Source organism: Silurus aristotelis (genome assembly GCF_946808225.1).
Source record: "Silurus aristotelis genome assembly, chromosome: 5".
Lineage (NCBI taxonomy): Eukaryota > Metazoa > Chordata > Actinopteri > Siluriformes > Siluridae > Silurus > Silurus aristotelis.
The window spans coordinates 6,466,208-6,489,875 of record NC_139578.1 but is presented as its reverse complement, the minus strand read 5'-3'; the positions used below and the strand labels follow the sequence as shown (position 1 = coordinate 6,489,875).

The following is a 23,668-nucleotide window of genomic DNA, read 5'->3' as shown; positions in this document are numbered from 1 at the left end:
GTATGTATTTAGGGTAGTCTGAGGAGATCATTCATGCCAATACTGAGGAAAATGGAAGAGACACATTTCATAGCTCACATCCAGAACTGTAGAATCCAGTCTTACAAATCCATATATCAGTACTCTATCAGCGCTCTCACCGCTGTGGCCCGGGTTCAATCCCCGGTCAGGGAACCAACCCCAGCCATTAGGGTTGCACAAGCCTTAGTGCTGGTCCCAAGCCGAGGAAAAATGGGGAGGGTTGTGTTAAGAAGGGCATCCAGCGTAAAAACGTGCCAAATTAAACATGCGGATGGTCCGCTGTGGTGACCCCTAATGGGAGAAGCCGAAAGAAAGTTTACATTTCTGCTATCTGTATCTGTTTAGTTTTTTTTATATTTATATGTATATTTATATTTCCAACCGGAAGTGGGCATGGTCAGAACGTAAACTTTAGAATAATGATAAGTGAAATCCTGTCCAACAATACATAGGTACATTTCGACAGCGTTTTAGTGGCACTTAAAAAAAAAAAAAGATTCTAAGACTCGTAGCTTTACGCGAATAAAGTTGAAATCATAGCAATACAAGATTAAACTGGTAATATTTTTAGAAAAATCACAGAATTGAGAGAAAGTTTTCACTGTTTTGCATAAAATGGATGTGGAGGATTTGGTTGAGTCCTACTTTAGGTTAGGATTTTTCAGTAACAATAAGGAACTCCTTTGTCTTTTTTCTATTAATTACTTAATTACTATTGATATGACTTAATTTTTCCGTTGCTAAGGCTTTTGGTAATCTTGTATTCTTAGATTCTTTTTACGTGCCACTAAAACGGCATCGTAGGAAACCCAACAGCTGCTGTAAATAAAATTTCCACAATTTCACAAAATAGAACAAACAGCAACTTGCAGAAAATAACTTCCTTCAGGGACAGCTATTCCAGCTCATAATTACTCTCACCTAGATAGTCATTGGAAGTTTCTTTAAATTGCAGCTGAGTAAGAGAGAGAAACTACAAAAATATTTCCCAATGTTCTTTCAAGACAACTTTCTCAAATCAGGCGAGTTGTGATTTGCATTACAAAATCCACCTAACAATATTTCAGCAGATTAATTTTGCTTTTTGGTCGTTTTTTTTTTAGTTACAAAATATTTTACTACCACAATCTACTATGAAGCCGAGACGCAGTACAGCCGCTAATCTAAATAGGGTGGCTTGATTACATGTCTGGATTGTGTTGTAACTGATGGAGAACGTTAACTTAAGAACTACATATTACATGCAATGAATGTGCAGATAAAATATGTAATGAAATGTTTTTCTTTGGGGACCACTGCAGAGATATTAAGTCTGCAAGGGCTTTAAGCCAAAGTGGCTCTATAAATAAATTATAATTCTTTTCTGCATTTCAGGCCAGTTTGCATAGAAATATGATTTTAATTCGGAACCTCAACAAGGAAGTGATTAGTTTGGGTTACTGACAAAAAATTAAATAAAAATACTAATACGATACAAAAAATAATACCGGATTTCACAATCATATCAGTATTTTAATGTGTTTAGGACAGATTATAATTTAACATCAATTATTAAGTATTTATCATATTATAGTATAATATGATATTTGTATTAGATGCATTTGTATTCAGTTACTAAGTTTGTTAGGTCTTGGCACGAAATATCCTCAAAAACCTCAATCTGCCTCCACAATATAAATGCAGACAACTTTTCTTCAAGAAAAAAAAACCTTAGAACATAGAAAAAACTTTCTAGAAAGTGACAAAAAAAAGCCATAATTTTGAGGGGGGTACTGAGTTTTTATGGCTATGCCTAAAATATCATTGAGAAAATAATTTTTCTTTACAGAGCGACAACCAAACCGACTTCTGATGGTTTGATGGAAATGAAATGGTATTATACTGTTTACTGTGAGAAAACACACTGGGTTTTGACTCCTTCTTGTGTTATTTATATGAAATCTTTTTCTTATCCAACACAGACTATTCTAATAAATACATAGCAAGGATTATTCGAGGTAACCTGAGGCGAAGTACAAATATATTTTATTTAAAAAACAATTATACACTGTTTGATTTGGTGTGAAAATGCATGTAGTTCTTGAATTGTTGCCGCTACCGTATTTTGACTGTCAAGCAATTTCAAGTGAAGAAAACTTTCACTTTGACTTCAGCAACCCAACACATAGTCATGCTATTAATAAATCATTACCTATCCAGAGTAAAAACTCAACTTCATCAGCTATACCCTGACAATGCTTCAAGCGAAGAACAATACAAAAATCTCGAAAATTCACCTCCATTAAGGCATTATTGCCTGCCATTAGCTTGTGCTTCGATTTGCATTTCCCTTTGAAGCTCCATTTCAGAGTAGCACATTAGCTTTCTCTTTTATCTGCAGGTCAGCTGTTAAATCTGTCAGTAATAACACACAATGGATCTCTCAGAGTCTCTTTATAGACAATCATGTGCACAACATTAGAAGAAAGCTCGTGTACATGTCAGTTTTTTTTTTACTTTTTACATATTGATCTATGCAAATGCATAATTCAGCAAGGGCAGATGAATAGAAGGCTCTTTGTGGCAAGGCACAGAGATGCAGCAGCAATTATGAAATGTTTCACATCTGTAAAAAGCCTTAAAGCAAACTCTAAATCACAGTGGGGGAAAAAGGAAAACTGTCCGAAATTCTCAGTAAAGAGATATATGAAGAAAGATATATTCATAATACTGAGTGAAAGGACTGCTATCTTTGTCAAAGCAACCTTTCTACTGAAACAGTGAACATGTAGAGAAATCCAAGTGCGGGCTTGCTTACCCATCTGAGATTAAGCTGTTTATTAATAAAAGTCCTATCAGCTTTATCTCTAGATAGAGATCTAGAGCTTTATGTGAACTCAGATTTTGTGTACTCTTTGGAAACGCTTTGTTTCCACTGCAGGCACTGATTAAGGATAGGTAATTTAACAATTGACAATCGACCAGACAATATGACCATTAGATTCATATGTGCGTTTTGAACATCCCATTCCTCATTTAGTGCCCATTTGCTGTAATAATAACCTCCACTCTTCTTGGAAGATGTTCCACTAGATTTTGTAGTGTGCTTGTAGACATTTGTGCTCATTGAGCCTCTAGGGCATTAGATAGTAATTCATCTTAAATGTGTTTGATAGGGTTGAGGTCAGAGCTCTATAGCAGGCCACTCAAGATCTTCTAATCCAACCTACAGTATATAAACCATATCTTCATGGAGCAAGCTTTATGCTTATGGGAATTGTAATACTGGACAGACAGACGATGGAGATGCATTCCGTAACTTGAAAATGACTAAAAATTGAGACATGGCCTAGCCTACCCAGTAGTCTTAATGAATGGTGATCAGTATGGGGTAGTAAAATGTCAATAAGTTAACAAGTTACAGTACATTATTTAGCACTGCAGACTGGGAACACCCTAACAAGAGCTGCAGTTTAGGAGATGCTCTGACCCAGTCGTCTAGAGATCACAAATTGTCAAACTCATTTACATTCTTATGCTTGCCCATTTTTTATGATGACAAAGAGATATTCAGTTTTATTCACTCACCAGTCATAATGTTATAATGTCTTAATGTTATGCCTGATGACGTTAACAAATGGAGGGCCAGAGCATAAGCTGCACAAAACTTTATATATTTGGAAACCATCTGTACTTGTTTTAGATTTAGTTGTTTTACACGTTTTATCCTCATTTATTAAATATAACATTTCGAGAAGGTGTACCGTTTTTACCTTTTTATACTTAGACCAACACAAGAAAAAAATATATGTACAAAGATATAAAAATGTCTATGTATTTAGGTTTCACTTTTTATGACTCTCCCTGCTTTGAGTAAAAGGACATTTTTAGTGCCGTTGGCTTTTTTGTTCAAGGCCAAATACGTTGTAGCTCTGAGTGGCTTGCGACCTTGTCGTGTGTACTAACTCAGCTGCATTGACACCTGGTTTTAAAAGAGCAATATTTGACCCCACCGCTGACACATTTATCGAGTTTGTATACATTAACTGTGACACTGGAAATGCTGGGCAGGCTATAAAATCCATATGCTAACTGAAAAAAAAATACTTCCTGCATCAGTAGAGATTGCTTTTGGATGTGGGAAGATTTTGAAGTGAGATGATTTCCCATGTTGTTTACTACGCCTTTTGTCCAATATTGGTCAAGCACACAGCTATTGTTATGAGCTTATATTTCAAAGCTTGCTGCAGAGTCTGGGGTAATGAATGGCTTCTATTGATCAGGCATCTCAAGTGTGGACTGCCCTGACATGCCCGTGTCTCTCATGCTTTGTAATTTACTGTAATGAAATGTGTTTTTACTTTGCTTTGTGCTAAAAGATTGGGGAGTTTGACAGCGGTAATCGTACATTATATGGAATTTATTGAGTATTGTTTAATTTATAAATATTTAATAAATATATTTAACAGCAATAAAAACATTGAAAAGATAATTGTGATCCATTTTTAAATAACAAATAAACCATATTTCTATGACAATAAAGCCATTAACTTCTCAATAAGACACAGCTGTAAACAAATACAAAAAGTATTTATAATTGTTATAATAATTATAATTAATTGTGGGTTTTATGTGTGTAAATGTTCTCTATGTATCCATGGGGCATTTAGATTTGATACGTGGTCTCAAAATGTGCTATAATTTTAAAAAGGTGTTATATGTTCATTCCTAACAGTATTCCTTGATGAAACTTTGCACACTCCTGGCAACTTCTCAATTAGTTTCATAAGAATGCTTTACCCAGACTCCCAAACAGGCCATGCGCCTCACTACTTCTCCTAAAATGCAAAATGAAAAGGACTTCTTTGGGGGAAAGCAATCTTATTTAAAGTAAATTCTAATTATACATACCAAAATGTTCAAACATTTTTTCATGCAATTGCATATATGAATATGTTTAAAAAAACATTATTATTCAGCTTGAAGAGTCCAAACTTGTACGATTATATATATATATATATATATATATATATATATATATATATATATATATATATATATATATATGGTGCTGCTGGTAGCCTTTCCATGCAGACATTTATTTAGTGGTATGTGGGTGATCTTACACTGAGCCTTCTGACCCGAGTCACATTACTAAGTTGATACATCCTGTACTCTGTGGGCTTGTACAGACAGCTAAAATCCCTTGTTCTTCCCCATATCTGACAACAGAAGGGAAAAACTCAGCTATCTATAGCCCTGGATGTCAGGCAGTTCCAAACTGACACATTTAAAAAAAATGTTGTGACAATATCTGCTATGCTGAATATACAATATATGCATTTCGGCTCAGTTTTAACTCCCATCCTGTATCTCACTCGCCTCGTTTAATGACAGCTGTTTCTTATGTTAAAAAAATAAACATGCTGGTGAAGGACAAGGTCTCCTGCAGTTATTGTGGGTGTCATAGTGTGTCTTTATATTTGAAATAAAGTCGGTGTGGTCTGATAATCTTTCGAATGCAATTCTGCTCTATGTAGTTATCATGCACATCATTTTGCACTTTGTTTTTCATGTGTGTTTATTTTGCTGTGCTGAACTTCTTCTTATCTTGCACTTGTCATGGCACTTAATGTAGTCATGTATTCAGTTTCCAAAGCATTGTTTATTCTATTTGTGTGTGTGTGTGTGTGTGTGTGTGTGTGTGTGTGTGTGTGTGTGTGTGTGTGTGTGTGTGTGTGTATGTGTGTGTGTGTGTGTGTGTGTCAACTTTCCTGACTTATATTCTCCCTTTCTGCTCATCTAGTAAATTTGAGTTGCTTCGCTAAGCCATATGGAACAGTAACATCCTAATCCCAGTCCAGCTGTGCACCCGCCTACAGCCTATACACTGTAAAGACAAGGGATTTTGAGGGTTATAATAATAAGGTGTCATCCTGCTCTCTACCAGGGCACCTTGGAGTGCAGAGAGGCGCCATACAGTGTCCAGTGGTAGACTAAGACAGAGTGTCCTGTCCTCAAAAGCAGTCATTTTGTAGTTTAGAGGTCCCATGAGGCCTGTATTAAGCTTCAGGGATCGACGATTACAAGGACAAACACCCAATCCCGGCAATCCCATCAGAGATCGGACAAGAGTGACATTTCAATCCTTGCCTAAATGTGTTTCCATCCATCTGCCACTCAGTAATGCCAAAATTTCCTCCAGTCAAAAACAAGATGTATTTTCAGATTTGCTAATACTGTAAATGTTTCTGGACTTAACAAACTTATACAAGGGAACCTTTGCTTGATGTAAACCTGTAGGGGGTCTGTGGAACAGTCTCAGTGGGAAATGGGAGTAGGGTTTGGCAAGTCTGGTAACGTGCAACATCATTTAAAAAAAACATGGGCTAAGATTATAAGCTTGGGAGGTGTTTACCCCTGATAAGAGACAGAAATTTTTCAACTACAATGGAGACTTAGGATGGTAAGATTCACCGATTTGCCTCAGTCCATCGGCATAAAAGTTTTACGATGTGATGCATCGTTTTTTTAAAAAAAGTTTGCATCAGATGCAAGTTGGAATTTGTATCGCAATGCATCGTTTTTAAAATATTTGCATCAGTAAATACAGCTTTATTTATATATAATTATTAGTAAATGCGCTATACAGTACTTTTATTATTTAGAAAGTGTCCACTGATTTGTGACCAATATTTTATATGTAGATTTAACTTTTTATTTGCTGTCTGTATGAACCAAAGCAATTAAAGCTAACTATTTGTACTATATTGAATTGCATTGCATCATATATTTTTCATTACATCGTACTGCATTAAATCGCATTGTGTTAAAGCTAATCAAAATCAGATCACACTGCATATGCATAATGGGGTGAATCGTATCGTATTGCATCGGTAGCTGCATCCAATGCATTGTATCAAATGTATTGTATTGTTGGCTCCCTAATGGAGACTGTTGGACTGGTCTGTCAGATATTGTATGTACCATGCAAACAAAAAAGCCCTTAATGCCCTGGACATTTATTTCAGCACATGGTGTTCAACAAGCTGAACAAGAGACATTTTGCTGCATCAAAGATAAAAAAAAAAACTTTGACAGATCAGGAACGGAATCAAGGTCTTATTATACATTCATAGTGCAACACATTTATGCACATTTTAATAATTTTGAGATTCTGATCATTCTGACAATAAACATAAAAATATATTGCTGTTTTTAAAATACACTTTGTTATTAAACTGCATATCCTGCCAGCACCTTAAATGATCCTGAAAACCGGACCATTAAAGGCTATTAATCACTTCAGCAAACAAGGAGAGGACAACCTTTTAATAATTCATTGAAGATGTGATATTGCTTTTGTTAGAGTATTGACATGATTTATGCAGGAAAACTATCATACTTTTCGAAAGTTTTTTTTTTTTTTTTTGGTATAATCCATGCTTAGAATTAAGCAGGGCTCTGGCTGAATAAACACATTCACTTGTCTAGTCTCTCTTTAAATGAACAGGATTTGCCATTTTTAACAGGCACACAGTGAATGTCGGGAGCTGCATTTCTGAGCTTTCTTTGTTAGATATATAGCACCTCTTGACTTCCAATATTGGTATTTTTTTCGTGTGGTAGTATGTGCTACAGGAAATGTGCAGCAATGTGTTATTTGAGATAATTTGATTTCCATTTAAACAGATGAAAACAAAGTCTTAGCAATAGTTTAACAGGTGCACGTGACTTTATTGTGCATGCCAAGGACAAGTGACAATGAGTATAATGCCCTCTAATATCATTCTTCTTATTAGCCTACATCTGCTTGTCATAATTCCTCCTCATTACTTTCTATTCCCATTTTATCATCATTAGATCATTCTTTAACACCTAATTACCACTCCCTTTGTGTTATGCACTTACGCCAAGTACAAGTGAAAAGTGACTTCCACACATCTTAAAATTTCCAGTAACTGAGAAGTGGAACCCTTAATTGATATGGTATTTTTGTAGCTGCATTTACAGACAAGACAGTTTCAGATTGTCAGTCCTCAGAAGGAAAAAATGAAGCGGTGTATGAAATACTTGGATTTAAGGCTATGAGCAATGATGATGCATTCTATTGTAATACTCTGCAGCAGTCATGTTTCCAGTAATGTACAGTGCTAGATAGTCAGTACAGCGAGGCAGAAAATTATCTCTCATATCAAGACTGAGATGAAAATGAGAATGACCCTACAGGAGTACAGCAGGGAGTGAAGAAACTGACTGATGTGACAGAGCCCACTAGGAAAAAGAAGGTGAGCTTCACTATGACATGATCAAAAGAAAGACAGTTGCTAAGCCTAGTGGAGGAGAGAGAAAAGGAACACATACTGTGTTGGAATGCAGAGTTAGAGGTGAGCATGGGGCAAATGCAAGAGCTGTTATCTACAATGCAAATGCACTGTGAAGTGCATAGCTTGGTGAAGCTTAGCACTGCTGCCTGATGCAATGGTTGAGTGCTGCTCGAAAGACATTACAACATTCAGGCCTAAACCCCAGATATAGGGCTGAAATAACTGTTTTCAGAAGAGACACCAGTGGCCTTGTCACCAGTGGCCTTTAGTACAAATGCACACAGTGCACAATAGAAAATGTGCAAGTCTAACTCCATGGTACATTTGCTATTGGGCCAAATAGAGAAAGATCCACAACAAAACATTCAATGAGCACAAAGATCTTACAGGCAGCACTAGACATAAGAGCCAAACAAAACATGGTCTATTGCACAATTAACACAAAAATGATCACAAGATCTGCATATATGGAACAATAGGCAACAAAAGCAAGTCCTTAGCTATTGTCTTATTTTTCCCAAAAAAAGTTTCAAGGAGCAAACCAGCTACTAAAGAATGTCAGAATGCAAACCCCAGTTTTAAGTCAGGACAAAGGCAGACCAAAATACCAAAGCAGAATTCACCAGAGATTTCTGGTACCACGTCTGAAAATCCACTGACGACAATGAGCTTTATTGCAATTAAGATTGAGAACATCAGATAAATGTCACTGAGCACATTTTTCACATGGTATTGTTTTACAATGTTTACAAGACACAAGTGGGAGTCCCTGGCCAGATTATTTTCAAGATATCTTCTGTTTTAAAATCGTCTTAAAGATTCTTAATACAACTGTCATTCCGTATGCTGTATATACCAGATGTAATATAAGCAGTAAACAAACAAACAAGATTTCAATGGCTGTAGAACACATGAATTGTCTGTCCACATAGTGGAGTGACATTCCTTCCCAAAGTCCTTTCCAGGGTTTATAGGACTCCTAGGTTTTCTTATCTAGACGAGTGGTTATATATATAAGCTCTGAAAAGACAGTTTGGCTCTTGCAGGATGTGTACTTTGTTGATATGAACTTGACTCTCATGTCATTTCTTGAATCTCTTATGGGAACCTCCAAAAATACTATGACAGTCAATGTTAAGTAAAAGTGGCTACCACATACTTCTATGTGCAGATCTCCAATGTTTGGTGTAGATTTTTGCATATCTTTTTATGAGGCCTACACATAACACAAAATCACATATCATATCCTTGTGCTCCAGTGCTCGTTATTATCATGAACAGCAACTACACTATTTCCTCTCCACTGCTTCTCTTTCTCTACCCATCCTAAGGCATCCTGAGGTTGCGCCAGCTTCAGTGTCCCACCTCATGAAGATTGTGGACCTTCAAAGAATATATGCTGACCCCACAAACATCCTGAACCATCTAGAGACGTACCAGTACCATTTGGATCCCACTTGAGTGGTGTGGACATTGGACTTCTTTAAATATTTAAAGGCTCTGGCATGGAGAAGCTGGTGTTGGATCTATGATGATCTTAGATGTTGAGCTATTTTATGAGTTGCTCAGTAGCTCCTGGTTCCACAATGTCAACTGACTGTATAAGACTATAGAAAGGGCATTACTCATAATAACAAACTTTAGTACTCATGGTAGTTCATTTTATATATAAAAAATGTTTATTTAAGAATTTATGTTCTGTAAATCTGCTTTGGGACAAGGTCAATTGTGAAAAGCGCTAAAGAAATAAACTTAAACATATAGCCATTGCAGGGGCAGGGTGTAACAAGTTGCCAAAAAAGAGTGCCTGGGTATCTAGAAATCCAGATACTAGAAAAGAGAGAAGAGAGCAGGAGGAGAAGTAAAAGAATCAAAGTGAGAGAAAAGAACAAATTTCTTTCAAAAGAGAGCAGGTGAAAACTAAACTGTTTAAAGCAAAAGTGACCTAATATGCCAGTGCTGTGTTGAGTAAATAGATGCTTGCGGTGCAGTAGTCTGCAATTCCCTACATATGAAAAATAACTTGTTTCCAAGCCGGTGATAAACGTTCTTATCTCACTCTACACAATGAAGTAAACAGTAAAGCGTTCAAGCTTGAGACAAATTTGTAGAGATAAAATGTAAGCAAAAAAAAAGAAGAAAGGAAAACAGTATATAACAGTATATAAACAACATTTGTAGTCTGTACATAGTTGTTGAAACTCCGGCATAACATTAAGATGAATGGATAATAAAATAGACAATAACAAACAAAAAAAAAAAACATTATAAAAATGAAAAATGATTAAATATATTAAATAAATTGCTCCAAAAACAGCAACCAAAAGTGAAGCAGCCTGCTTATACTAAGATTATACTGATTCTATTGCTGGTGCTTAGCATGTGAGTCAAAGTAGGTCCAGATTGTATTTTTGGCACAATTATAGATTGTTTAATCATCCAACACATTCAGAACATTTTACTAACCAATCATATAAACTGATCAACTTGATATATTAATATGATGATCTTTGTGCATATGACTTACAGGTTCATTTAAACTTACTGCAACCAGTCACTATAATACACACATGGTCCTATGGTAAAATTAATATGAGACATATCGTTTCTACCTCAGGGCATTATCAGTGCTGTGTTCATTATGTTTCTAGAGGGCTTTGGACCTACACTAGTGGAAGAAGATGTACTGTATATGCATAAATACATATAATTTTGTTATACAATGTGTGCATGTGATTTACATATTTTTACATATTGTTTAAATATTAAATCAGTTATTTACAAGCAATTACTGTACCTGCAAGTGCTATTTGAATAGATTACTAGATTCACTATTAGGATGACGGGTAAGAACACCCCCCATAGACTTTGCATGTATGTGTTTGAGGTGGTCATTGTCTTATTGTCTTATTGAGGGGGTCATTGTCTCTCTGTGTGTTTTGGAGGGGGTCACTTCTCATCCCTCCAAAACTATAGTTGGTGTGGGAGTTATTGTAGATGGGGCAGTTAATCCCAAGCAAAATAAAAGAAAGCTGCACGTAGCAAACCAATCCAAAAACATAACAATTTCTATTATTTCTATTATAAATTCACTATTAGTGCAAACACTGGCAACATTGCAAAACATTCTGTGCCAATTCCTTCTTTCATATCGACACCTATTTAAACAGTTTTATTAATTGTGAGCGCAAGGTTGAATTAATTTATAATATTGTATATTGTATTTTTTCTTTAACTCAGGTCGGCACCCATGAAAGGATTCCGATTATCAATAGAGTGCAGTACTAATAGATTCAATGATTGAACATGGTCGTAATAAACTGAGAGGATTTCATCATTATTAAAGAGATCAGTATGAATGCTTGAATGACTCAAGAGGAAGCAGTATTAAAACTCTGAGCAGTCATTATTCCCATTGAAAAAGCCTTTATTGTAAATGATAAGCACTTAATGTAAGCACTGTCTAAGGAAATCGCTGTCTGGCCAATGCATCAGGAAGTCTTACAAACATAAGCAACTGCTGGCAATCAAAAATTAAAGTAAACAAAATGACATGATATTGTTAAGACAGCGGGTCTGTGGCCATATATCACAGCATCCGTAACATGAAACCATTTACATTTTATGCCATTTAGCTGATGCTATTTATCCAAAGTTACTTACAATAGAGCAGTTAAGTACTTTGTTCAAGGACTCAGCGGTAGTAGCTTGGTTAATACTATGATTTAAACTCTTGACCTTCCAACCTACATCAGAAGCACAAAGCCTGAGCGAAGACAAAACAATCTTTGTGAGATCTGCATTTTCATAGCAGTTTTTTACTGAGTGTTGTATATGATTGCTCCTGTACTATTGATGGCACACCATTATTTCTTCTTGACACCATATATTAGCTTGAAATTCCACATACATTGTTGACTTTTCTATATTGGTTAGCATGGATAGCAATTAAAACAAAATTCATTCTAATGTATTAGCTGCTGTTCTGGGTTTGGCACACCAACATTTGAATTTAAATTCAGTGTTTCTTTAACTGCAATGTTCACCTGTCTTAATGTAGGCCAACATTGCAACATTACAGGAAATAGCAAAGAAGCATCTCACTTAGTGTGAGTCCTCACTGCAGTGTCATTCATTTCCAGATGGTTTATTAAACATGACAAAGGGTGAAATGTTTGCTTATTAGATTAGTTTTGCAACTTGGTTTGGCCCATTCTATCACTTCTGAATTCTTCCATGGTCATATGTCATATCAGTAGGTGACCAGAGGACTATTAAGAATTACTAAGTGCTACGCTGCACTTTACTCATGCAGACAAAATAAAGCCAATGCATCTTCCGAGATGCACTAATGAGGCCTGTGATGAAATTCAATAGAGCTTCGTAGGGGTTTATCACTTATGCACTCCATGAAAATTGGGCTTGTTGTATTATGCACATAATGGATGCCACAATGATTTGCTAAGTCATACAGAAAATAAACTGTAGTGCCTGCTCTGAAAATGGATTTTGAGCTGTGATCTGGCATTTGAAAGGTCTACACAGTACTGTACTACATTTGAAAAACGAGAAAGCTGGATATTCAACACTACAACACTACAAAGATAAGTCAACACCTTTGTACTCTCATTTTCTCTGTCAAGTATAGTCGATGTCAAAAGTTTGAAACATGTAGTCTTTCATATGCATATTCCTTGTGTTTATTTGCAACAAATTTGGTAGAATTCAAAAACACACAAGAATTGGACTGCAATGACTGGAATAAAGTTCTTTGGACAGATTAATCCAATTTTGACATTTTTGGCTTTAACAGAATTTATGTAAGACAAAGAACAGAAGAGATGTTAGCAGACTGCCTCACCCCCACAGACAAACATGGAACTATAATCTTAATGCTGTGGAACACGGAATGTTGGAGTCTTATTCCAGGTTAAAAGGAATACCGAACCAACATGGCTACAACACCAAAGCCTGTCCACTTATCGGACATAAATCCTTTTGAACTGCTCTGGGATGAACTGGATCAGAAAATATTTTTTGTGAAGAACACTTTTGGAAGTTTTATAAGAGGCATGGCAAAGTATTTCAGCTGAATGTTTGCAGAAACAAACTGTCCGGATACCAAGAGTGTGAAAATTGTGTTATTCATGCTAAGTATTTTCAAAGAAAATAAAGTTTAGCATCTGTACAATTATATATTTGTTTGGTCCAAGTAAATAGTCATAATATAAAATGTATTGCATATAAACAAAAGTAACATGCTATCAAAAACACTAATTGACAAAAACATGACTAATTGTTTCCATACTTTCCACTTTATCTGAGCTGTTAAAATAGCCAATATGCATGTCCCCAATTGGCACTGTAGTTTTACACCAAGCCCAGTATGAGTTAACATAAAATAATAAAACTCAATGAAATATAAAACACTCTATACCATTTTTTTCCCCCAAAATGTTAATGCTAGTGCTCTATGGTCTTGATTAACTAATGTGTTTGCATGTGCAAAAAACAACACTGTGGAAACACCTGCACAAAAAACAAACTAACAAAAAAAAAACTACGATTTTCTAGCAGGGTCTACAGAGGATTGTGTTTTTCAAGTAATAACACATCAATTTCGCAGGATGGACTTAATGAATATGCAATTTGGGATGGTGTTAATGCAAATAGATTAATTTAGCATCTGAAATGTGATCTATTATGCCTGAAAGTGATTCTGAGGGCAGCAATTTTGTGTGTCAATTATTTCACCAGAAGGGTGGATATTCGATTTATGTAAACCCAATCTCTTTGGTATCAGAACTCGCAGTAGCTATCAAAAAGTAATAGCACAAGCAAGCACACTGCTTTTTCACCTTCGTTATATGAGACTATTTACACAATTAACTTTTCTAAATTGATCACAAAACAATCACTAAGTGCAAATGCAATTTATCAGATCTTGAACGTTTCCGCACTTCTATATTTGTTAAAAAAATTTTTAATTCTTTGTACTATATTGATATGTTGCATGAAACTGGTCTACTGGGGTTGAATTGAGAAGTAGGAAAGTAATTCTTGCTATAAACAAGAAACAATAACTATTGATTAGTAGGTGTGTGTCCTTCGCAGAATTAACATATTCACTTTCGGGGGAAAAGATAAATTTACTTGGTGTCAACAATGGATCACTTTCAAATGAAAATAAAGGCACTATATCTGAGGACAAGCTTCATAGTGTAATAGAGCTATAAATATGAGCATTTCTGTTGGCAGGTCTCTGAAGGTGATGGAACCTGTGCCAGAACTGTGTGTTGCTAGTATCATGTAACAAACAACTCTATTTAACTGAAAAGTGTGGTTTTAATTATCGTAATGGAATGGTTGGAAAAATTGACGTCTCAGATATTATAGGGTCAGCGAGGCAGAGCCAGGTTGATCTTTCTCCTGGAGAACACTTGAGCTTTTACAGCTGAATTTATAGCCGTAATTCTAATCAATCGTTTAAAAAAAGGAGGTGTTAAAATTACTTGGTGGCACTGTTACAAACGTGTAAATCTTGGCTGTTGGAAATTCAGCATGCTTGACTATCAGATTCAGGGCTGTAGTACTAGCTCACAACATCCAAAGCAATTCCCCTTAAATGTATATATATGATTAAATTAGCAATGATGCATGATTTCACTTTACTGTTATTTATTTTATTTTAATAGTTTTGCTTAATTAACCAACATGAGATATGTCCATCAAATGCTAATGAATTTGTGATCTGACAGTAGAGAAAATTATTATTTCCTTATAATACTACATGTTAAAGCGCTTTATAGTACAGATTCATTCCACTATTTAACATTTATTAAATTCTTATGATAGATAGATAGATAGATAGATAGATAGATAGATAGATAGATAGATAGATAGATAGATAGATAGATAGATAGATAGATAGATAGATAGATAGATAGTTCAGAGGTGCAAAGGCAAGTGGCAAAAGCAGCCATAAACACAGTCCTATCCTGTTATCTATTGTTGTCATGGCTACATTTTCACATGCTTACAAATCATGGATTCTGAATTGCGATTAGCTGTGACTAAACTGCTATTTATAATTATACCTTTAAATGGAACCACATATAAGGAATTAGTGGCTTTTTTTTTACTATAGATAGTTATAGTTTTCAGTCCTTTAACTACTAGCATGTCTAGTGGAGAATCTGTAATATTGAAAATTATCTTTCTGGCTTTCTTTTAATAATGGAAGTTAAGTTCTCCGACAGGAAGCAAATAAAACAATATGGAAAAAGTCTCGCTCTCAAGCCTAGCACTTCACCTGCTGAAAGGAGATATGCATTTGGAGGAAGGCAGTGCAGCAGTTAAACGAATTTGGGCTATTTTCATTACGGTCCATCATAGTGTAGGGAAAGGCTTTCAGACATAGCCTAGGCTTATCTTTCTGATTGGATCACTGTTTGAATAAAGAAATGCTTGGGTGTGGGGGAGGAAACATGCTGTGGCTCTTTCTTTTGGCCTGCTTGATGTCACTTTTTTCTCTCTTCTTTACATTCAAGACAATGACATTATCAGATTGATCAGGTCCCAAGATAGCAGTAAAAACCTGTCAAAGGTTAAAGTAATAGAAAAAAGTAGGTGCACCATCTTTCTATGTTTTTATTCAGCAGGGCCTTAATAACAATTGCGTGGTCTACGATCTGTATACAATTTTCTCACTGTTGAATGCTGACTTTAAAATAGTTTGGCTATGACCTAATAATGATTAATAAGTTGCTGAGCAGTAACAATTAGTTCTCTGAGGCCATGAATGATTTAGTTTTTTGTTTTTTTGGCATGCTGTACAACACCAGACTGCCAAAGGTTCTGCTTTTATGGCGGTAGTCACACTTAATAATTAAATAATCCTCTAGTAGCATACTGCTGCTAATTACACTTTTTAATCTTACTGATTGTGGAAGTGGGCGGGATGTACTTATACTTTCCCAACTAGTTTATTTATTTAATTGTTTATTTGCTTGTTTGTTTTTGGAGGTCCTATATATTTAAACTATTTTGTTTTATTTTTTATCAGTACTGTTATACTGTATTTTTGCTGTTTATAGATCCATGATTAAAAAAAAATATATATATTACATGGCTTTATTTGATTGGTTGCCTCAGGCATCACACTGACTGGTAAGCACTGAGGTTTAAAAAATTTCAGATACTATTTGTAATACAAAACCTGCTTTGTGTTTACTCATAGTTTAATGTCACTCTCTTTAGAGACGAGATGGCCAGTAGAAAAACATTCTTGACTGTTAAAAAAATCTCAAGGGAGAGTGTTCGAAAAGGTTTACCAGGTTAGCGAACCATCTTTGGCCTGGCCATCATGGGGCTACCAGGAGGAGACAGACTCCCTCCTGGCAAACTCTCTTGAGAACTCCTGGGAGCAGCACTACAGGGGATACTTGTGCTCTGTAAAATCTTCTCCATATTTGCTCCACCACTTTCAGGTGGAGCCTTGATTCCCAAGGCTTTGGCCCTTGCCTTGAAAGGGCATCTGCTCCTTGATTCAACCGCCCTAGGATGTATAGTGCTCTCAGTGAAAGCAGCTTCCTTGTGTCCACAGGAGGATCTGTTGTGCAAGCTTGTGAAGAAGGTGAGAGCGCAGACCCCCCTGGTGGTTGATGTAAGGTCTGAGAGTAAATGCTTTAGCATTGGAAGCATGGACAGCATCTCCAGCTGATGTGCCACGAGAGATAGGGGCCCTTTTCATAGACCTTGGGTGGGGCCACCCATGACCGCCCCCCAACTAATCTCTCCACATGTCTAAGGCCCGTAAGGCTCGCCGCATGACCTTGATTGTGCGTAGTGGATTGCCCTTTTGGGAGAATATTGGCAAGAACGACATTTCGATGCCCGGTTGCCAAGATTGAGCCAATATCAACCAATCGGCAATATAGTTCAGTATGTGGATGCCCCAGGGTCTCAGCAGAGTCAGAGCCGCAATCACACACTTTGAAAAAGTGTGGGGTGAGAGAGCAAGGAGGAACAGAAGGACCTGATGTTGGTTAGCTTCGGCACTAAAAGCAAACCTCAGCAACTTCCTGTGTGAAGGGATGATGTATACGTGAAAATATGCGTCATTCAGATCTATTTATCGTGTCTTCTGACCTGAGCAACTCCAGCAGGCCTTTTCAGGCTGCCAGGCTAGTCTCTTAAGGGAATCAGTTTGTCGAGACCTTTGGTGGCTCTCTATGGGCTAAGAGGACACAAGGCCCACCGGGGAAGAAAGGCAGACCCCGGCATGGAGGTAGTGATGTAGGTTGCAAGAAACGTTCCTCCAGCTTGCTCAGGGGACGTAGTTTCTGCTTATCAGCTGGCCAGGTAATATCCAGATTGGCAAAAGCCCGAGTCAATACTGTACCTCCAGCAGCTCCTCAAACCGAACTGGCTGTGGGGGCGTGTTCTTCACGTGATCACTAGCCTCCAATACCCTCCCCCTCCTCTGAGGAAGAGAGGTGAAGCGCGGCACCCTCCTTACAGGGGGAAGAAACCACTGAAAGGCGTGGCGTGCTTCCAAACCCTTTGCTTTTATAGCTTTCTAGTCATGACGTCACCCCGTCGGTGACGTTGCGCTTTTTAGTTGAACCGATTACACATGTGGTTTAGAGCGTGGACAAGCGGAGGAGTTCCCAAAGCGTTGTTGACGTAGCTCCAATTCCTGAAAGGGTACTTCCATGAAAGCTTTTGGCTCTTCATGGGCAAGAAATACCTATATATAATTATAACTGCATATAAAAACTGAATAAGACACCCAGAAATTCAGCAAAATCACCTGCATAATCTGAGTCTGAACACAAAAAACTTTCCCCCGGTAAATATTGACTTAACTTTTAAACTTATGCTGCCATCTCTGAATGTGGCTTAAAGTAATTAAACTGAAGTTTGCTGTGTGAGTTCATTTTGTAATATGGTTTTTGGAGTGATGCAGAATGCTGACAGATGTTTCATTTATAATGTGTGAGAGACCTGGAGAGGGAAACTGAGAAAGAAGGATGGGAACGCAGCACCCATATCAATCAAATGTCACCATCAAACACTGCCACAGAACACTCCTTACAGCTTTGAGTGTCAGAGTTCTCCTGACTGTTTGCAAAAAGAATAAAACATTTTCCTGAGGCCATGTATTTAAAGCATGGACTCAGTTTCCTGAAAGCAATGTTATGATTTGTCTCAGGTTAACTGTTTTCCATAGAGTTCCTCGCTATACTATAAGCTTTTGTGCTATTAATTGCTTCGGACAAAAAAAAAACACTTTTTCTTAGCACCAGATAAAACAGTGTGGCAGAATCCTTACCTGACTCAATAAACTCATTGTTCAATGTAATCCAGGCCTCCCTGCTCTTCCGAAGACTCTCTTCCATTGCCCTGATATCCAAGAAGGGGCAGTTGCAGTCAGGAAACTTGGCAGAACATCGGCACCAGCAGTCATTATTGTGGCACAAGAGCTCGCCCTCAGAATTACACGCCACATAGCTGAGTGCTGCCTCCACGAATCGGTTACGCAGAAAGTCTGGCAGAACATCTTGTAAACCTGAGGGGAAATAGACGATTTTTTTTAAAACCTAATACAGAGGACCTATATTTGCATTTAAAATTAGTTAATTTCCTCTTTATAAACCATATGGCTCCAATGCGCTAAGTAGTGTTAGGGTTTCGATTTTAAAAATGAAATCCACTCTTGTAGTTACCTTCACAATGGAAGGACGGAATTAAACCACAGCAAATAATATACAGGCAAATAATTATGCATGTCTTGTCTACTTAAAAAAATACCAAACCTCTTGAGAGCCATTATAATTGTCTAATAATAGTGACAACAGCTGTCTATTTGACAGCAAATGTGCTGGAACGGATGCCGAATTGATTCTGAACATTATTTCCTTAAGTGGAAAGGCAGACGCTTTTCTTCTAAATCTAAAAAATAGTCTGCTAATTGTTATTATGACAGCACAATGTACACATTTACATAAATAAAATAACTTAGGAAAAACTACTACCATTTTCTTGGTAGCTTCATGTTTTCCCCACAGTGACACATTGCCTTTTTTGCTGTAACGTGTCAAAGTGTCAAAAACTGGGTTTCAGCAAAACAAAGGTACAGTAATTAAATTTATGGAAGATGTTTTTCTTTTTTTTCTTTTCTTTTTTATTTCTCATACACTCCAAAAGTAATAGGCATTTTCTTCAATTTTAAGGTCATGTTTAGAGCAATGAAATAAACCTAAATTCATTATCCTGCGTTATCTTCTATAGATTGAGCAGAAAGCACAGACCGGATGAAATGTAAAATGGGTCAGACATCTGACCATGTTTGCTTGCACATTCCGATTTAGGACAGCGAACTGCCATTCTAGGTCTATAATTGGGTAATGGGATGGATAAAGACTAACAATTTCTATGGCAAGGTCATTCAGCCATATCTTGCTGTCATGAAGCAGGGGCACTATGCAGACAGGGGATCAATGTGGCATTCTCTCACCATATCCCTCAGCTGATCTTTTGATAGGAGGTGATGTGAGTATTGAAATTCATTAGTGATGATGTGCTGGGAATTCATTCATCATATAGGACTCAACAGTGCTTACTACAGAGGGTGGAGAGTATATACAATATATCTTTTTTAATAATTTAGTTGTTGCTTTTGTTTTTGCTGGCAACAATGTCGTCAAATTGAGCGTTTGCAATCAATATCGTAATGACGAACACCACATACAATCATTCGATAATGAATACGTTCGCTATCCATCTGCTGGTGAGATTGATCCACATTTTACAGCCCAGCTGCGAGTGTTGAGAAACTGCTAATTATATTATCTGAGAAAAGCTCTTCTCAGCTTCACCAGATCTGACACCCATCAAGAGAGAATCAATTCCTTTTTCTCTCAGCTTTTCAAATTCTCCCTCCTGGTATGAATATTTATGAGACGCGTTTCTCCAGTATTTATTCTCCGAATTGCAGGAAAACAAGAGGCGTAATTAGATGCAGTCTTCCTCTCAAGGCCTGGCTTATGGTGGGTTGCGGATCCAACAGTGTGGGGAGGCACACAAAAGACAGCGACTTGGATGGCTTTCATTCCGGATAAGGCTAAATAACAGCTCTTGTGCCCTCTCCTCCTCAATCTCAGCCTTTTCATGGAGAGAAACAGAGAGATATGTTTTTTTTTTCCTCCACAAACGCTTATTGCAGCCTTCAGTAATATCTGCAGACTAAATTATATGTATTGTGTCCAAACTTCTGATTATGGTTTTCCCACTTCTGTTAGAGACTATGATATGGCTGTCTATGTTCAGGAGAAATGCTGAAATCACCTTAAAATAATAAAATAGTCTAGAAAAAGTCTTTTTTTTGAAAGAACTGATAAACTGACAGAAACAGGGGCCTCAGGCATTTTCCGTCCAGCCACTTTTCTCTCTCTGCTTTAGACATGCCCCTGCCTCAGCTTATTAAAGTAGTTACATGGCTTTTGTCAGTAGGGAGATTGCTTCAGGACGTAGCAGTATTAAGTGGGCTGACTTTTAAATGTCAAACTCAAGAAAGTGGCAAGTACTGGCACAGGCCACGTGTATAATTAGCACCGACACTGGCTTTCCTTTTACTGCCATTACTATTTTTCTTTTTTTGTGCTGTGGTCACTTGTGGTGACACATCTGTCATCGGGGTATGAGGGAAATTTAGGTTAGAGCAAAAGCTTCAAATAATCTCTAACTTCCTCTAACAATGTAGAGCATTCATAAAAACTTTCTTCCACAGGTACATATTTTTCCCTCTCTAGGCAATTAAAAGGAAAATACACAGACTTACATGGTGTAATATAATGTAATTACAGCCTACATGTGCAATATCTATGAAATGAGAAACTTTCAAATGTCAAGTGGTTTATGCACTGTGAGTAAGAACTTTGGTAGAGGCAACTCTTGACTCCAGACCCTGTGTGGATCATCACTGTATTCCATTTTCCCTTCTGATTTTTCACTCTCACAATGGGTCATGGCCACCTGATCTGATCTTTTGGTTGGTTTATCCTTGTTAATCAACAGTCTTCACAGAAACCCAGGGTTCAAACCAAGAGTAAGCATTCAGAGATATTTGTTGTATAAAAATTCAGTCTAACAGGGCTGAAGAAACACATTTTGAATGCACACTAAGTATGTTTATATTGAAATATCTGTGGTGTGCACAATGATTCTGGTGCTAATTCTTTGGTTAATTATATTTTTCTGGCTCCTGTTAAAAGTTTGTACTTTGTAGAGCAGTAGTCCTGGAGCACTTATAATGGCAGTTAAAAGAAGAGATAATGTTTTCCCACCATTTTCCAACAATGTTTAGAAATGCAGAGTGGCTATATTAGCTTTGGAAAGTAATATAAATGTGAGAGAGCTAGCAAACGTAGTCGGACTGAGAATAATAAAAAAATGAAATTATTAAAATTAAAAAAGTATATATATATATATATATATATAGATTTCTTTCTTTTTTTTCCCTTAAGCCCAAATCTTTGTTTAGCTGCTCCTCCTTCTGTTCTTCTTACAGTCATCCTGCAGTTGCTTCTAGTCAGGTAGAGGATATTAATTCTGCACCACTCCCATCTGTATCAGCTCCTCAAACTGCTAGAGGCTGGGATTTTGTTCTGCTTTGCTTGTCACTTCTATAGTGCTTCAGAAGAAAGCATCTGCTAAATAATTAAGTGTAATTAGATGTAATTTAAAAGTAAATATAAAAGTAACTTTGTAGCTTTTTGTTCCCTTTTAAGGAACTCCTGGGGTCACAGCAATTTCAGCTTTTTTCATCAGTCCCAATCCATGTCATTTATTCAAAGACGTTTTTCAGATAGTCATACACACAAAAAAGGATTTATAAAAAATCTTTAGACACCTCAATACTTTTCTTTGATCATAGCCAATTAATCATGTTATTAAAAGCATAGAATCTGATCCAAAACTCAGTGGTTCTAAGAAGCGTAAATAGATTAGAAACCAATCTGGCACCTGCACATATGTAGGAAAAATAAAAAATAAAAAATAAATAAAAAAAATTGTTTTTATTTAAAAAAAAAAAATCTTATTATATTATATTACTATTATTATATTCAGGAGATGGCCAGAATTTATTTCATGATAAAAGTTTGAAAGAATGGGTTAGATTTTGTTTTTTTACATTACTATAAAAGTAATAAATGGATGGATGGATGGATGGATGGATGGATGGATGGACAGACTGACAAATTCACTTGACTAGCAACACTAATGATCTTTGCTCACATTTTCTTAGTTGAAAAACTAAATATTTATTGGAGAAAATTTAAGGAGCATATAAACATACACACAATGCAACACTGCAAAGAAGACCAGATGTATGATACACATAATGCAGCTGGCACCTACATGCTATATTTCAAAATTGACCCTCAATGTTGCACTGACTTCATTTTTAGTAATGCTTCTGTATAATGTTTTGATTGTGTCTCTATGTTGGTCCCTTTGTTGGCCTGTTCTTTAATTTGTACACAGTTTCCCAGGTCAGATCTTCATTTATCTGCCTTCTTACACCCCTTTATTGCCTTCTACAGAATCATTGATTTTTAATGTATGATTTATGCATGTTGTGTTCCTGTTCGTTATTTCTGTTTTTCTTACTTTCACTCATTTCCCATTTATATAATAAATATAATCTGTGTTTAACATTAAAGGTCCTCAGAACAAACTTTATTTTTAATAGTAATAATTGTAACTCGATGAATATAAGTATTGAATTGTGTTTAAAACTACGTCAATTCATATGAATTTATAACAAAGAGAACAGAAAAAACAAAACAAAATAAAAAGAAGATAGATTTAAGTGCAAAAACAATCATTAACATCATGATTATTTCATTGCCATACAATAATGTTGAAAACAGGAGTATATGTCAGTGCGAATAAATGTGATGAAATAATGAAGAAACAAAGACAACAGCTAAAATTCTAAACACCATGAAACATGAGCATAAGCAACATCAACTAAAAACAATTGTGGAAGATCATAGCTAGATGAATGAAAGAAAGAAATAAAACACCAAGAGTTATGTTAGAATATTTACATGTGCTAATTGCTGTGAACACGAATCGGTGCAGTGGCTTGTGGGAAATATAATCTGTGTCCTGACAGTATAGATATGGATTCACTTAGTGTTTTAACATGGGCATCATAAGGATGAAAACAAGGCTAGTGGGAAATATGACAAACAGATTAAAAAATGTAAAAAAGTATAGTGCGGCATAAAAGAATATGAATGTGAATGTGAATACCAAATGCTTTCTGT

At 36.4% G+C, this 23,668-nt stretch overlaps 1 protein-coding gene across 3 annotated transcripts in view; it reads right to left on the bottom strand.

Annotated features, from left to right (window-relative positions):
* The window catches only part of brinp2 (bone morphogenetic protein/retinoic acid inducible neural-specific 2), a 123,934-nt gene that overhangs the window by 17,016 nt on the left and 83,250 nt on the right, over positions 1-23,668 (bottom strand). For all 3 annotated transcript variants that reach the window (XM_083541704.1, XM_083541705.1, XM_083541706.1), the window contains exon 6: positions 18,664-18,900. In XM_083541704.1, the coding sequence (XP_083397830.1) occupies positions 18,664-18,900 (237 nt within the window). The remainder of the gene's footprint in view (positions 1-18,663; positions 18,901-23,668) is intronic.